This window comes from Aricia agestis, chromosome 12 (assembly GCF_905147365.1).
Source record: "Aricia agestis chromosome 12, ilAriAges1.1, whole genome shotgun sequence".
Taxonomy (NCBI): domain Eukaryota; kingdom Metazoa; phylum Arthropoda; class Insecta; order Lepidoptera; family Lycaenidae; genus Aricia; species Aricia agestis.
The window spans coordinates 4,787,480-4,806,382 of NC_056417.1; the positions used below are offsets into that span (position 1 = coordinate 4,787,480).

An 18,903-nucleotide genomic window follows, 5' to 3' on the forward strand; every position below is an offset into this window, starting at 1 on the left:
AAAACAACTATTACTATTTATTACACAATTTTTATTACAATACTAGCTGTCCCGGCAAACGTTTCTTAGCCATATAAAGTATTTCGCCCATATTATTTTATTGAAGTGACTAAATAAGTATGTCACCATGGCAACGTCTATCGCTATCCCGTCGTACAAACAATGGTCGCCGTCAGTCTCAAGTTGTAATAATTTACTATTATTTATTCAACAAATGCACTTATCGATATAAAAATTACCCAGTAGCCGATTCTCAGACCTACAATATACCATCGAGGAAGTTGATTCCTATGCAATTGACAGACCAACGTTATTTGGTCGAATATGTCAATTCAATGTTAATTGTGATCTGTCAGCTGAGTTTGACGTAACGCAACCAAACTACTTAGGTCCCCGATTTGCATAAAAATCAACTTCTCTGATAGGGCATATAAAATTTGGTAAAAATTAGTAAAGCCGTTTCGGAAGAGTACGGTGACTAACAGTGTGACACGAGAATTTCATATATAAGACAAAACAACTACCTTAATACAAAAAGGCTTTATTGTTACATACCAACGTCACGAATCACGATGTTAGGTACTTAAGAAACTTTTTTAATATTGCAGGGACAAAGTTGTGAGCTGTGTGTCTACGAAATTCCTCGCTATTATGCCGTTATGTATGTTGGGACTTATTCAATTTGACGGGCATGCAGGAAGTCAACTTCTCTACCTGTTACTGGACCTTCTTATTACCTTCTACTTACTAGGAAGTAACTCTCTCTACCTATGGGCTATGATCATTGAAATGAAACAAAGTAATTGAGGTTCTTCTTCCTTTTTCTACCAGCACATTAAATAATAATATAGACACAACATAATGAAACACAATTATTTAAGTATAATTTTACGTATACATTTATAAACGTTCTCTACATAACAGAAGATAGCTTTCATTATAAAAAACTTTCTTCTCTTATGTAGAGAACTTGAGGAATATTTACATATTATTTTTAAAAATAGATTACGTTAGTAACATTTTCTATCACTTTAATAATATTATTATTCACATAAGTTCAAGATGTTTCCTTTTTTCAGAATAACTCAGAAATATTAAAAGGGAGAAATATTAAAGGAACTAGCAAAGGATATTGCAATAAGGTGATTTCTTAATGTTTCATAATGTTATTAGGTAAAGAACGAAATACGTAAAATATTCAGATGTAATAAACTAAAGTTAAGAGAAAACTCAAAAGTGGGCATTGAGATAAATTATTGTAAGGGCATCTTTATGCATTAACATTTTTTTTCTATTTTGTAAAATTGTTTTTAATGTATTTAAGTACTTACTTAAAAGTACTTTTATAGTATAAAAAAAATATTCGTATGAACAGTTATTACAGGCACACATACAATCATTACAAACACATAATTATTATTAAATTAATATTAATTACTAATAAAAATTAATAAGGAACTTCGTTCCAATAAATAATGATTACTAATAATTAATAATTACTATTAAACGATGAAACAAGAAGCTTTTCGATCACGCCCGCGTTGACGATAGTGGGACTGGGAAATCTTAAACAATATAAATTTTCTTAGATAAAATTTTGTAATATCTTTAGATAAAATATAGTGTCCTAGCCGTTTATGACTTTACCAAAAGATACGAGGAACTAATACAACTTTTACAGGAACCGATAAGGAACTTTCAATATTCCAGGAACCAATAGGAGCATTTATGACAATTGTTATTGACTGTTTTTGGCTCGACGCCAGGTCTGAAGTTGAATGTTCGGCTTAATTGCTAACTGTAAAAATTTTGTTTGTGTCCGAATTCGTTAGAACGAGCTGCATTTGCTGCCACAAGTCTTTTATCTCGTAAGAACTCTGGTAATGACTTACATTTTTATAGTGCAATTCAGTGCAGCTGACATATTTAGCGTCTCAAATGTAATTAAAAATATACTGTTCTTTAAAATATGTGCCATGTCCTTCGAATGAAACTTCAGCCTCACAACTATAAAAAGGAAAGTCAACCTTTTTTTTAAAATCGATTGGATACGATGCCTGCCTTGGATAGACACACACTTTTTATATCTTATAACATCCCTCTTTTTTCGTCGGGAGCTAAAAATTATAATTTTAACTTTTTTTTTATGAAATAAGGGGGCAAACGAGCAAACGGGTCACCTGATGGAAAGCAACTTCCGTCCCCCATGGACACTCGCAGCATCAGAAGAGCTGCAAATGCGTTGCTGGACTTTTAAGAGGGAATAGGGTAATAGGGGAGGGTAGGGAAGGGAATAGGGTAGGGGATTGGGCCTCCGGTAAGCTCACTCACTCGGCGAAACACAGCGCAAGCGCTGCACGCCGGTTTTCTGTAAGAACGTGGTATTTCTCCGGTCGAGCCGGCCCATTCGTGCCGAAGCATGGCTCTCCCACGTAACTTTACAGAAAACATTTAAATTATGTACTCTGTTTTTTTTTTACTCTAACATTTATTTTTTATTTGTTTCAGATAATTTAACATTCCACGATGGCGCTGACGCACCTGCTCAACGAACAAGCTAAGCCCTCCCTCCCCGTGCTGACTGACACCTACCTGTACAGTTGAAAACATGGTCAAATAGTGCTAGTGTTAAGTGAAAATGAGCTTATAAGTTAAGTCAGTCAGTAGAGATGCCTTACTACGGCTACCGCGAGTCGGAGTCGAGTGGGGCGGAGTCCGGGGCTGAGTCGGACTCCGAGGGAGGCCTGAGTACTGAGAGCGCGGCGGGGCCGGGGCTCCCTTACCCGGGGTTCACGCCGGTCGCGCTCCGGTACCTCACACAGGACACCAGGCCAAGGAGTTGGTGCCTCAAGCTGATCACCAATCCATATCCTTTTTAATAGTTTTAAAGTGACCTAGATGTAAGGATTTTAGTATGTGTTTCTTTAGGCGAGACCACATTACTTATATATATTTTACATTCGATTACCGATCTAAGACTTTATTGCTATAGAAAGGCCGATCTTTTATCACCAGTACGACCAAATGTAACTATTTATGTGAGCTCGTCGATTATTCAACTCTGAATAAATAATCAGGAGAGGCATTTGACGAAATAAAAACTCACGAAACAACCAAAAAAAATAAAACTACTAACAATGAGGACGGGAGAACTTACAGCGATACGAAACGATAAGACGAGAAACTAAAAGCAAACGATGAACTATTGATATTACGTCGCTTAAGTAAAATAAGTCAAATTTGAAAAGAGTTTTTCATTTAATTAGAAATTATTTCATTTTATTTGAAATTATTTCTTTTTCAAATAAAAAATTTTAATTATTTCTCATGAATTACGACGTTTTCGTCTCTCACACCCCATAAGCTTCCAAATTTGACATACGTGGTAGAGTTTCCTAATTAAGATGGATAAATAATAATAATAATAAATGTCGTGACGTTTTGAATTACGAGACGTTTTTTAAATACTTACTAGCTGTTTGACCGAGCCTTGCTCGGTATCCGATGAAAATGACATTTTCTAGAAATGATTCCTAGCTAGATCGATTTATCGCCCCCGAAACCTATATACAAAATTTCATGAAAATCGTTGGAGCCGATTCCGAGAGAAGAAGAATTGCTCGTTTAAAGATATAAGATTTATAATTATAGTTGCGTTACGTCTCCTTTTGTGTAAACAGACCCTATGCCATAAAACTACGCGAAATAATCATTCTTTGCTAGCAATTATTCCTACTCTCATATTTACTAAAGCTATAATCCGGAGCTATTGAGTAGCATTACGGTAAGAAGATCTTGAAAATCTTCAATATCGGAGGTTTTAATATTGGTAATTGAATCTGGTAGTCCGGCAAAAGCCGCTTTGGGACTTTTTATTGTGGCTTTATTACTTTCGAGACGTGTGGGATGATATTATCGATTGGGAAAAGATATTAACGTTTTGGAGGCATTTTATAGGATGTGTTGGGTGTAGTAATTTGACTTGACGAGTGTTTGTTTGTTGAACCACTGGCATCTGCGTGACTTTCAGGGTCAATATAGACCGCAACGTGACACGTAGATGCATTTCTAAATTTGTACTGACTTGACAGATTTCATAAGCGTGAGACGTCTTGCAAATGTGTCAGATCCATGCAAATTTGACTGAGTTGACCTTTAAAAGTTTTGAAATATGTTGACTCGACATCAGAGATTCCATAATACTGATAATACCATGTCACGCTGCGCTACGCGCGTCGAGCTCTCCGTCAACTCAAAGCTGCATTGTGACTTATGTGCTTCCTCTCCGTCTTTACTTGTATAGTAATAAATGATTTTAGTTAAATCTTTGTTAGAAAATCAATTTCTCTAAAGACTCGTTTCGCTATGAACTGTTCCTTATATTATGTCACAATTTAGCGATGTCATTGGTAATTATTTCCCTAAACATTATCATGAAATGATATAATATTATCACGTACGAAAAAAGTTAAAGATAACTACTAATACTAACCAGTACCTAGATTATCTTTCTGTAGAAGTTTTATTTAGCAATTAACTTTATTAAAAAATTAGAAACTTAATTCTGACGGATAGAAATGGCGAATAGAGATTGATATGACAAGTCAACACTAAATAATTGTTCAATCAATATATTTACATACAAGTCTGACCACAGTAACCCAGTCAGTACGGTAGATGTTGCGTTCAGTCTTAATATAGGAATTACGTGTGCCGTATCGAACACGTGTGTGTATGAAACTGAACAGATATGTTTTTCATAATTTATATGCTCTGTACTAAATATCTATATTTCGGATTATTCCAAGTACATGGTACTGTTTAGCTGAGACGCCGAAAGTTAAAGATTGTATCAATTGTAAAACCTTTTTTTGTTTGCGATGTATCGAAACGATCATTCGCAAACTTATACAAATAATATAAATATGAAAGTGTGTCTGTCTGTCTGTCTGTTACTTCTTCACGCCCAAACCGCTGAACCGATTTTGCTGTTTCGTATGGAGATACTTTGAGTCCCAGGAAAGGGCATAGGATACTTTTTATCCCTAAAAATGTACGGTTCCCGTGCGATAAGTGAATTTTGACGCAACGGAATTGCGGGCGTTATCTAGTGAATGGATAAACACCACAACTGAAGTAGCTACCATCAAAAAAATTGATTTATAGGCAGACGGCGGACCTACGTCATTTGGACGGGTTATGTTAATTCAACATTTTTTGTCGTGATATTCTGCTGACTGGGTTTAACATAACGCGACCGAATTACTTAGGTCCGGCATCTGCCTATGAAAAAACTTCTCTAGTCGTACATTAATGATATTTAATTTACTAACGTTATTTGAATACGTCAAAAATCAAAATATTATCAAATCAACAACGCCGTTGAATAGAAAAAGTTCTGTCAAAAAACTAGGCATGTTTATTTTGAATACTAACTGCCGCACTCAGAAACGAATATTAAAATTACTTAACTGTAATCGAATGGAGATTTTGACTTAATGTCCATTATCCGTCAAACTCTTTATTAAATTGAAGTTTAATCATCATTAAATTTCTCTGACTGCTGCGTTATAAATTGAAACAATTCAATTTAAAACTTCCCAAGCACAATATGTCTGTGTGACTAGAAAATGTCTCAACAAAGACTAGCAGGTGTTGTGTAGCGAAATTCCAACAGAACACAAACTGTAAGGCGCCTACGAGACCACAGTATTTGTCCCCTGCGGTCCTAATCCTTTTCCCTCGGAAAATTCCTTTGGGAACAGTTGGCGCATATATGAAAATGTTTTTCGTTCTAATTGGGCTCGATGGTGTTCGATTTTTAAAGTAAAAACTTCTGCAGCGGCGTTGGGCGCCTTTTGTGATGGGTAAAAATGTTAAACTCGACTCAGGATATAACAAATGAAAAAAGAAGACTCCTAGCGAAGCGTAGACGAGGAAGTAATATTTTCTTTTTTTTACTCGACCGGAAAACAAAACAGTTATAAAATGATAGCATTAATACACAATTAATAATTTTTTTCGCATACCTATAATATATAGAAAATATATCCTCCTCTCTTTCTACCACCTGGTGAATATTTATGCCTGCTTCCACTTTTTTTACTTCTGTCTATAATGCCTGGAGTATAAAACGTGGTGATTTATAAAATATAGTCCTCCTCTCTTTCCACCATGTGATGAAAATATATGCCTACTTTCGCTGCTTCGTTTTCACTTATACCCATATTATGGGAGTATGAACCGTTGTTTTTATCATGCTATAAATAGCATTTTGTTTATTTTGTATTAAATTATTTAATACAAAATAAACAGTCTCTGTCCCCGACCGCACAAGTTGATCACACGCCCGCATTGCCTTTTTGTACCAATGTAAATATTTAATGACTGAGTTAAAATGAAATATTTTAATAATTTATCTATATAAATTAAAATTAATTTTTACCGACTTCCAAAAATTGGAGGTTATACGTTCGGCTGTATGTATCTTTTTTTTTGTATGTTCAACGATAACTCAGCTGTTTGTGATCCGATTTTCAAAATTCTTTTTGTGTTGTATAGGGTTTAACTCGAATTTGGTACCTACCATGTTTACAAAAGTGGTGATCTGATGATGGGATCCTGGAGGAATCGAGGTGACTCCTTGAAATTTGTATGGAAACATATAGTGATTTTAATTTTTTCTGAAGCATTCAAGGTAAATGCTACCAAAAAGTAAGATTTTGCACCAGGTTATACCCTGGATCCGAAGGTACCCAACAGAACTTTTGAATCCTTATAGATACAGGTTCGGGGATTTCGGCGTAGTTTAAACAACTGAAAGCATAAGCCAACACATCAATTTATTTGATCATCATCATCAAAATAATAATTATGCCATGGGTCATCACATTATTACCCAATTATTGATGCTTTTCGTGATATTTTGCATCGAAGCAGATGTTTTTGATAATTATTTCGCTGTTTGTGGACCGATTTTCAAAATTCTTGTGTTGTTATATAGGATATAATTTTGATTTTGTATAATAATTACGAAAGTGGTAAGCTGATGATGGGATCTATGAGCAATCGAGGGAAATCCTTGAAATTTATCAAAAGACTCATAATGGTTAAAATGTTGTTTCTAGTAATTTAAACATATGTTACGAATAAGAGAAAGTTCATACGAAGGTGTCTCTTGGTCCAAAGGCACTGAACAGAACTCCTGAACCTTTAAAGATAAAAGTTTTTAAATGGCAGCATCGCTTAGATAACTGCAAACATTTACCACAATTTCGCTTACAGTAACTTAATGTGAATAGTTAACATTCGTAGTGGTTATTTACGCCACGGTACCAGTCCCAAAAGCTTCAGATATTCTGACATTGGCTGAACTCACGATAAAATTAGCTGGTACCATCTTCAAAGTAATGAAGACTGTAGTATGTACAGAAATAGTTGAGATTTAGACGAATTCTGAGAAGGGCACTATTATAGAGTAAGAGTTATTTAATACTTTTTAGTTCATATTATTATTGTTTTTACCTTGGAAGTCGGTTTTAATTTTTTGTTAAAAATAATTATAAGTCACACTAAAATTCAAAAACGGCTGAACCGATTTGGCTAATTTTAGTCCTAAAATATTCGTTGAAATCCAAAAAAGGTTTGTACGGTGTGAAGATAAGAAAACTGCGGGTAAAATACTAAAAACGACAATTGTATTTTCGAAAGTTATATAAAGTTCACCGGGTCATCAACTAGTTAATATTATATAATATCAATAAGAATAAAAACTTGATATATTATATATATTGGGACTCTGGCTATAAAGTCAGCCTACCCAGCTCATAAATTGTTCCAAATTCCTACCTAAATACGTTTATTTCTCACATCAATTATTATATCATATTATTATTTATATCATTTTTCATTACTTATTTACATAAAACAAATTTACAATCTGCACCTACTAGAAATGATTTATAGTTTTTTTTATTTTTGCACGTCGGTCGACTATAAAATTGTGATAATAAATAATGTCCCTTGGCAAACCTCCAACGCGATAGAGTCAATAAAACGTCTGAAAGTTACATGCAGTTAAACTATGGTTTATGGACATTTTTAATTAAACCATGAAAGAATAACATTTAAATTAACAGTACTTTTATAGCTTCGTAACCGCTGTTCGATTTTCCAGTATAGGCTATTACGTATTTTTAAGAAGCGCATTGGCGCCAATACGTATCCTTATTAATCACTATTCACTACATAGTATAAAACAAAGTCGCCTTTTCTTCCCTCATACCCCTTTGTTCCCTTTAATCTTTAAAACTACGCAACGGATTTTGATGCGGTTTTCTTTAATAGATCAAGTGATTAAAGAGGAAGGTTTATAAATATAAAAACAATAATTAAATAGTGGAGTAATATTGTTATTTTTGAGGTTTCTAATCTGATGTCGTAAATAATTACATTTTTTTCCGCTTACATTGCAAAGGCAGGCTGAACCCTACGAGAATTATCAAAATAATGGTCTAAATATTTATTGTAAACAATGAAAAGGTCAACAGAAAACATTGCGATGGTGTATGTCTCTTAAAACTATCCTAAAATAACATTTTTGGTCATTTACTTTTTACTACAAATAATGGATAATTTTCGAAGCGATTTTAACCAATACGGCATTAATCCTTATTCAATTGAATACTTTGAGTACATTGTTGATTTAATATAGATATAATATATGGCCATTTACAGCATAATATGATTTAAATGAATAGATGATGAATAGATGAATAAATTTCGAAGATATTCCTTCAAGCCCCATAAGAGCACCGGTGATCGCGATAGCAAAATACCATAGTATTTCCAAGATCCGCGATCGAAGGAATATTACAGATTTAAAAATTGCGGGACGTAGCTTTTGCAGCGGTACCGGCCATTAATGCCAGCCACGGGTAGTAAAACTACTCGCACTAGGCCGCTTTTTTTTATAATTTTCACCTGCTGCTGGTTGTGTGCCACGTTTTTGAGGCTTTTTGAATGTAGTTTATTAATTCAACAGTGTCCGAGCCCTTGATGTTATGATGTAAGTATATCATATTTTATCGTCAATTTTTTTTCTAACGGTTGTAAATTTTTGTAAGTGTATATAAGAATCGTAATTTTAAATAGGTAGGTACGTATAATATTTGTGTTTAATGGACATACCAGTTTGTAAAGAAACTTCTTAACCCAAAGTTAAGTGACAAGTTTGGGTTAGTTTAGTCTCTAGTCTCTACGGCCAGTTGCGTTCTTGACGGGGGTTACTTTGAGAGGCCCTGTACATCAATAAATTAGTAGAAAGGTTCAAAGTTAAGAAAAAGTAAAAGTAAAAGATTTAAGTAAAAGGATAGGTACAACTTTAGAGCTGGTACACATTGGAAGTTTTGAAAAGCGCGCTTTGCTAACGCGCGTTTCGAGAACCCGCTTGAGTGTGTACGCTTCAATAGAATCCGGGGTTCTTGAAACGCGCGTTAGCAAAGCGCGCTTCAAAACGCCCAATGTGTACCTACTCGCGCGCGCGTTACTGGCGCGCTTGCGTGTGTACGCTTCAATAGAATCCGGGGTTGTCGAAATGCGCGTTAGCAAAGCGCGCGCTTCAAAACGCGCAATGTGTACCTGCTCGCGCGCGCGTTACTGGCGCGCTTGCGTGTGTACGCTTCAATAGAATCTGAGGCTCTCAAAACGCGCGTTAGCAAAGCGCGCGCTTCAAAACGCCCAATTTGTACCAGCTCTGTTCGTTACAAGACAGCACGAACTAAGAACAAAGCCATCGAAAATGAAATGGACTATTATTGGTTTATTAAAAGTAACTAAATGATACATTTACTATTTTTAATGTACATTTCAAAAACGACTGATGACCTTAAGATAAAATAAATATTTTTTACTGTGCACACATAATATTATGTTAAATTTAATACTTATTCGCGTAACAAAAGAAGTCTTTTAAATTGTTAAAATAAATAGTTACTTAATGTACTTCATAACATTAACTATTTATTATATCAATTTAAAGGCATTTTTTTAAACACAAGTAATATTTATTAAGACCATTATAAAAAATACAGCTAAACAATAAAGAATTGATGATAGCATAATATAGCATAATAAATAATGACGATTTTTTGACTTGTTGACATTTAGAGAAAGGTTTTTATAACTCGCGGTGGACAATAATAACGAATTTTTCAGAGGGCTGTGTAAATACCACCTTGACATTCTTGTAAAGTTTACAATAAAAATGCCTTTCAAAACGTGGCGTTAGGGTCAGACCACACTGAAGAGCGACGCGGCAGGTTTAACGTAGCAAAATATGTACCTGTAAATATTTGAATCGCTAGCTAAAAAGTGCCAAGTGTATTAGACACAAAGACATATTTTGTTCATTTCTACAAAGAAGTTAGCAATTAATAAAACCGGCCAAGTGCGAGTTGGACTCGCCCATGAAGGGTTCCGCAGCAGCAATAAGGTTTATTTTTATGAAATTAAGAAGTTTTTGATTTATTTTCATATTTCAGTTGACTAGAGATCGCCCAATGGTCGAAATTCGACCTTAGTTTCAACGACATTAGGATTTAGGACTACTATCATATTTTTTTCAACTCTTGTCTCTGGGACTCAGCTGATCTCAGACTGGCCGTGTAAGCATTGTCTAATAGTATCTATGATTCAATAAAAAATCTATAATCTATTTTCAATTTGTCACCTTGTTGTCAACAGACTACAACCATAAATAAAAGAGTATAATTCGTATGTATAGGCTTGTCACTCAAAAATCTGTCATTTTTCTAGGTGTGTGTGTTGTAGTGTGTGTAATGTTTTATTTGTTAAAAAAATGGATGATAAAAGCATAATTTTAAAATAATATTAGCTCGATGCACTCCTTCGCCATATAAACTATAACTGTGCAAAAATTTCATTCACGTACGTTTCTCAAAAGGGATACAAAGTTTTTGGCTCACGTTAATACGTGAGCCAAAAACTTTGTATTAACTTTCATTAAATCTATACTTATATTAATATATAAGTATAGATTTAATGAAAGTTAAATTAAGGTTTACCATTCATGACGTATAAAAAAACTACTGGCTAGATCTCGTTCGAACCAATTTTCGTTGGTAGTTTTTATAGTAATGTACATCATATATTTTTTTAGACTTATCATGGCCCTACTTTAGAAGTTGGGGGGGAGGGGGGAGGCACACATTTTACCACTTTGGAAGAGTCTTTCTCGCAAACTATTCAGGTTAGAAAAAAATTATATTAGAAACCTCAATATGACTTTTGAAGACCTATCTATAGATACCCCACACGAATAAGTTAGATGAAATTTTTTTTTTTTGTTTCAATCCTATCTATTATACCCCTAAAATTTTTAATAATTTTTCCATTTTTGTATCAAAATCTTAAAGAAGTTAACAGACTACATCTACTTACCAAGTTTCAATCGTATAGCTCTTATAGTTTCGGAGGAAAGTGGCTGTGACATACGAACGGACAGACAGACAGACATGACGAATCTATAAGGGTTCCCTTTTTGCCATTTGGCTACGGAACCCTAAAAATGAGATTTGACGGCATCGAGATTCGAGCGTCATGTCACATAGCGATGCGTTATGTCAATTCATTTTTAATCATCGCTGCCGATATCGAATATAATTTGTCTTTACGTTGTTTTTTTCTGCCGAAACATGTAAGCGATATTCTTGTGCCTTTGACAATTAAAAATCCTTTGTGCAACGAAATCGGCTCGTTCAGGCAAAGTTAGCTCAGTGTTTGCGAAATGTAAGCTATTTAAAGGGTATTTGGGGACGAGAATTCGGCGGAAGCGGACTTTTAGTTAAATCTGCGCGCAACATGTGCTCCTATTTTGTGAATTTGCAACTGAATATGTTGGTTTAAGTTTTCAACCACTTAAACTTATTTAGAGTTTAGCGTTTATATGTTGTTTAAGCTAATGTTCGTAAAGAAGTTTAAATTTCGGCAAACAGTGTTTATTAACTTAATGTATCGTACACGAGATAAATCAGGTAAAATTGCAATTATTATTGACAAGAAAAACAACATCAAAAAACTGCTTATATTTTCTAAAGAATTTTTTTTATCAATGTCAAGTCGACGAGCATACAATTAAAGCAAAATATAATAATTTAAAAGTTAAAGAAGGATGAAAATAACAAAACCCAGACTAAAGAGCATTGCTTGTAAAACAATTTCTCTGATGGTAGGTACATGCTATTGGTAGTAGAATTTTGGCCCATTTTGGTTACTTGAACGTGTAAGTCTAGTATAAGTATATCATAACTAACACAGTAGTTTCTGAGCGTGAGTAATTGCATTATTGATATTGCTCCATATTATATTTTATGACGAGCAAGTTTGTTGCTATGTAGCAAGTTTTGTCTCCCATTTTTATAGTCTTTATACGATGTTATTCCCTTACTCATACTTTATTATGTACCTACAGCTCATAAATTTTACGTTGAGAACAAATCGGAGGGTTAGGGTGATGTTTGCAATTATTTTAATAAAATTGGCTTCGACCGATTTCAGTGTCGCAGGGAACATTTTTCTAGTCTAAAAGTGTGTGCGCAATACACAAAGATACCTTCCACCTACTCGCAAAGTTCATCAGGACGCATAAATTAATGAATCAGTCATATAACCGACTTTTACATGCCTTTGTTGTCAGAAAATCAGGTGTCACCTACTGTCTGATAGCTCATTTTCATTGGTCGTTAGCTCGTTCGTTATACAGCATGCGGGCAGTCCCCGCAGCCGAGATAACGACCAATGAAAGTTACAAGTCGATACGTGTTCGTTACACCGCCTGCGGGGATTGCCCGCATGCTTTATTACCGACCGTGATATCGACCAATGAAATTCATCGGTCGATATACAGCTTGCGGGACGCGAGTTGCCACGCTTAAACAAGCTTCTGTAAGAATCTCCAGTAGCTAAATAACGTAATGTGAGCGCAAGTTTTAATCTTGGAGATAATGCCTCACGAAATTGAGTGTCTTTTTTCTGAAGTCGTGTTTCTATTTTATTTAATAATAAAAGAATAACTTCAAATAAGTCATTAGATAATCTAAAAAATTATCATGATCTTGTACTGTATCACACTCCAAATGCAATTGTAACTCCTTACACAATGTTTCTGACGCGCCATGCCTGTTTTTTATTTTTCAGTAAAGTTCGCACTTAAAATCTTTTTCTCTTCTCCTTCAGTGACGCCAATAGTTTCTTCTTCAATAAATCACAGACAGTCAAAATTGCTCCGCGTAACATCAATTGTTGTTCCATAGCAAGAACGTCTGTAACTGGCGACGAACACAGAGGTTATCCCCAGCCCTGCGGGCCCTATCGACTAATGAAAACGGTTCCCCGAATGCGGGCCCTGTGGCACGCGTTCCAGAAATCTCCCGCACCCCGCATGCGGGCCCTTTCGACTAATGAAAACGGTTTCCCGAATGCGGGCCCTGTGGTATGCGTTTCAGAAATCTCCCGCACCCCGCATGCGACCAATGAAAATGAGCCATAAGTCTATATATTCTTATCAGATTAAGAATATAGACGGAGCACCGTACTTGGTAACATCTATCATCATTATCAGATATACAATCACAGAAAAAGAAGCCGATTATTTTAAAAGGACAAAAGGAGTAGCCGTTTATGATTTGGTATCCATTCGTCTCTCACTAAATAATAATTCAAGTCATATCTCTGCCTAGCTGCAGCTGGAATTGAAAGATCGCTACGCTCAAAATTATTTATAGCGGTATAAAAAACCGCAAATATCAAAATATGTTCGGTTTACGAGTGGCGTGCCAGTGACTTTTGTTTACGATGGTCTTCCGCCGTTCACGGCCGCTACTTCCTCACAACATTCCGGAATGTTCGCCGCGTCATCAGCGGTTTTGTCACTTTTGACACTTGGAGACTGACAAAGAAAACCACGACCAGACGTTTTTAATACTTTGATGTGTTTTTTTTTTAAATATATTATAAACAATGTCAACTTGTCAACCTTTGTATAAAAAAAAAGACATGTTTATTTTATCGTCGCATTTGTCAAGTCTATGGCTAGCCAGGGTCAAACCACACTGAGACAAAACGAGGTGCGATACGGTGATAAATATACTTACCTAATATGAAAATTAAACCGTCTGAACCTGCATAATCTATACATCTATCTATACATATAAATAAAATTAGAGTGTCTGTTTGTAATATTGAAAGAACCGTTTTTTACTAGATGCATAATATGAATGTATATAGGGTTCGGCAGACTAACTTCCGCACTCAGAGTGGAACATTAATTACTTAAATGTAATTAATTCAAAATTTTGACATAAGCTCCATACATTATCTGTCAAACTCTTCATTAAATTGAAGGTTAATCATAATTAAATGTGGGTACAGACACCAAAACAACATTTTTTACCATTTTTGTGTGTATGTCTGTCTGTCTGTTTGTTCCGGCTAATCTCTGAAATGGCTGGAGCGATTTTGACGAGACTTTTTTAGGCACATAGCTGGTGTAGTAAGGAATAACTTAGGCTACTGTTGTTTTTAGCACATGTAGTTTGTTAATTAGTTTTCAGTCACAATACGTATTTCTCGTAAGCGATTTTGTAATCTTTTGAGAAATAAAGAATTTTTAAACCTACTTTTAACCAACTTCCGAAAAGTAGGAGTATATATTTCACTTATGGTAACGCGGACGAAGTCGCGGGTAACAGCTAGTATTATACTAAAAATCGAAACGACCCTTTAATTTAGAGAATAAAATCTTCTTATCTTTTAATTATGATCTAAATGGTTTTAATGAATGATTATGAATCGTTTTAATTATTATCTAAATCGTTTTAATGTAATCGCTGATCTTAACTCGGAAACATAATAATTTAAAACAAGATTTTGCCCTCATTTCTATTAATAGACGAGCTTTTGCCCGCGGCTTCGCTCGCGTTAAGAAGGATTATTATATACAAACTTTCATCCCCTATTTTACCCCCTCAGGGGGAGAATTTTTTAAAAATCCTTTCTTAACGGATGCCTGCGTCATAATATCTACCTGCATGCCAAATTTCAGCCCGATCCGTCCAGTGGTTTGGGCTGTGCGTTGATAGATCGCTATGTCAATCAGTCAGTCCCCTTTGAGTTTTATATATATAGATAGAAGATATTTGGTTATCATGATCATAATATTAGGTTGGGGAAAAATTTTTGGGAAAAATTTATAAGGTTCTTTTTTAAACTTCATTGTGCTCAAATTCGTTTATTGACTGTGAACCGTACATTTACCGAGATAAAAATAATCCTATATCCTTACTTAGGAATTAGGATCTATAATGTCTCAATATTGAATATTGGGAACGGCCCTAAAAGATTGACCGACCGATAGTTATAGATAGACCAACCAAAAGTTAGACCAACCGATAGTTATGAAAATTAAATCTTGAAGACAAGCTGTACTCTATTTTATTATAATAGAACGTTAGACAGACCGACTGATAGTTTTTTTTTAGTTCTTCCCCCTAACATAATCAGGGCTCGTTAATTCACAATTTTATTTTTTGGTTTTCCACATTAGTGTAATACATTTTTTTCCAAATACATTTCCTGTTCACAATATGCCTACTATGAATAATTTAAAATAACCAATACAATACAATATTCAAATTAATAATTACAAATACAATTTCTAAAATTAATTATACAATGTCAATAGTAAAAAACTCAAGAAAACAGCGGCACAATACAAAAACTATCCTAATATCACAGCTGTTAACCTATCAATAGAACCTAATTAGTATCACAGATTGTAATATTGCTATTTCTCTTATAAACTACACCCACGATCGTCCTGCAAAAACCTTGGAAGACGTCCTGCTTTCCCAAAGGTGGATGGCAGATTCTCACCCTTACCCGTATCTATTGCTACCAAAAATTGGACACTCGAGTAGCAGGTGAAGAACCGTCTCCTCGACTCCGGGCTGACACAGGCAGGACGGATCCTCCTTCAGCTTGAATCTGTTCAAGTAGAAGGCGAATCCGGCGTGGCTGGTCAGTATCTGCGTGGTGTAAGGTGTAATGTCTATGTTTTTGACCGACCGATAGTTAGACAGACGGACAGTCGGACACACTTTCGCATTGATAATAATATTGGTTTATTTAAAATGAAAATTAAAAATCTTGAAGACAAGCACCATTCCATTTTATACACTACGTGGAAAATGGAATAACGATTGAAAATTTAAATTGTTCGAAACTAGTGGGTCTCGGCGCAGACATTTAAATATATTTAACACTCCTTGGGGATAACACTTAGTGCCTTTTACGAGGGAACAGTTTTACATAATATATAAGGTGTTATCTAATGTGAGAAAGTGAGTTTGTTTGTTATAATGTACTAGACGTTCCGCGCGGCTTCGCCCGCGTAAATTAGATATTATACAGACAAATTAGTCTACAAAAAATAGCCTATGATTTTTTCACGTGGTCTGCTTCTTATCTGTGCCAAATAACGGAAAATTTTCTCCATTAGTTCGTGAGATAAGCCCATTCAAATAATTTGACCCGTTTTATCCACATTTTCCTCTATTTTTTCGCTCCTATCAGTCTTAGCGTGATAACATATGGCTTATATCCTTCCCCAATAAATGGGCTATCTAACACTGAAAGAATTTTTCAAATGGCACTAGTAGTGCTTGAGATTAGCTCGTTCAAACAAACAAATAAACAAACTCTTCCGTTTTATAATATTATAGTATAGATAATGCTATCATTGTTGAAGTTCTAACACAACGTTAAAAATAGCAAGTTTTCAGGAGAGAGAAAAAATGTATAGAAATTTGATGGATGCCATAGTAATTCAGATTTACTTTATACAAACTATTTTATGAGCTAGGCAGATACGTGTTCCTGGTTGGCTAAGACAATGCGTCTTCCACTTTTATAGCGAATGGCATCAAAATAGCCAAAAAATTACTTACGTGGTGTTAGAACCATAAAGTTAATATACCTAGCGGAATAGAGAAACAACGGCCTGAGCAAGTCACTATCAGTAACACTGCGTGGTAAAAAGAGACATATTTTTACACACAGATGAAACCAATTTCGGTTTCGTTTGGCAGCTCGAGATTGTTGCTCTATTCCGCTTGGTATATTAACTTCATGTTTAGAACTTCAACGAAGCTATTATATTATATACTATAACGAGCTTTTGCCCGCGGCTTCGCTCGCGTTAAGAAGTATTATTATATACAAACTTTCATCCCCTATTTGAACCCCTTGGGGTTGGAATTTATCAAAATCCTTTCTTAGTGGATGCCTACGTCATAACATCTACCTGCATGCCAAGTTTCAGCCCGATCCGTCCAGTGGTTTGGGCTGTGCGTTGATAGACCACTATGTCAATCAGTCAGTCAGTGGCCTTTGAGTTTTATATGTATAAGTATATAGATAGACTACAATATTTTTTTTTGGGTCAAACACCACAGCTTTAAAGTATTTAACTGCATCAAGGATCCCAATGGATCCTTGATGCAGTATACAAGTTGTATACTGTTATGCTTTGTTCAAACCTACGCGACCATGCGACTACGAAGCGGGAGAGTCAAGTTGCGTCAAGCTGTCAAATGTGTGTTTTGAATCAAAACACACAATACACATTTGACAACTTGACGCTCCCGCTTCGCAGTCGCCTGGTCGCGTAGTTTTGAACAAAGCAGTTGTCCCTGAGTATACATTTTTTAGTTTAAGTCGTTTTCTCCAGGGTCTATCAGGGTTTTGTTTTTTGAGGCACAGAATCCTAAAATAATAAAGAAAAGGTCACACCTTAAAAATATGAAGTTAAATTGTATTTTCTTGACAAAGCTCATCGAATATGAATGAAGAAATTTCGTCACGTAATTTTAAAAATGATATATTTGTAAACGCAAACAAATTACATTACATTCGGATTTAAATAAGTATATTATTTTCTATTTCAGAAGTGTAGGAGAATTTTCAATTTAAATCTCAACATGCCACCCATTTGCCGAAAATAAGCTCGCTAGAGGATAATCCATTTCACGAATGAACATCGCTAACCGATTCATTCGTTCTTTGACAGAACGAGCTTGCTGGCATCTAGGTGCTAAAATTGATATTAATGTCCTGAAAACGTCGCGAGTCTTGAATAAAAATTCCGTTGGGACCGGTGACAGATTGTGAAGGAGCTTTCTCGCTAAATTTTAATTTTATAGAGGCAAGTGGCTCTTTTACTAAATACATGCATAGTGACTGTGTCTAGGTAGATAACTACTGAAATTAATATATTAGAAATAATCGTTAACCCTTAATTCGACCCTAAATAGCGGGCTATACGTTTACTTTAAAAAATTCTCGTAAATTATTCCATATTTTAATGAGGTGTCTGTATTATATTCATAAAGTTAATATACCTAGCGGAATAGAGAAACAAAGGCCTGAACAAGAGAGATGTCACTATCAGTAACACTACGTGGTAAAAAGAGACGTGTGATACATGACAGCAGTACTCTTTTTTTGACATCCAGTCGGCACGTGCCGCACGTTGACAATTTAATCTCATAGAAATCATGTTCAATCATGCTTGTGTAAGTGTATACGTACTGTTACCTCTTCGATATGGAGATACTTTGAGTCCCGGGGAAGGACATATTAGGATACTTTTTATCCCGAAAAATAAACCAATTTGGGCTCATCGTCATCTGCAGGCGTCATCTAGTAAAAAATAATCTTCTTATATATAAAAATAGATTTTCAAAAGTGTTAGTCGCGATAAAACTCGAAAACCGCTGAACGGATTGGTCTGATTTTAGTCTAAAAATATTCGTAGAAGTCCAGGGA

The 18,903-nt window shown here is 35.1% G+C and overlaps 1 protein-coding gene across 1 annotated transcript in view; it reads left to right on the forward strand.

Moving 5' to 3' along the window:
- The window catches only part of LOC121732229 (voltage-dependent T-type calcium channel subunit alpha-1G), a 181,590-nt gene that overhangs the window by 87,402 nt on the left and 75,285 nt on the right, over positions 1-18,903 (forward strand). The window contains exon 3 of the mRNA XM_042122044.1: positions 2,509-2,866. Coding sequence (XP_041977978.1) covers positions 2,670-2,866 — 197 coding nt within the window. The 5' untranslated portion in view covers positions 2,509-2,669. The remainder of the gene's footprint in view (positions 1-2,508; positions 2,867-18,903) is intronic.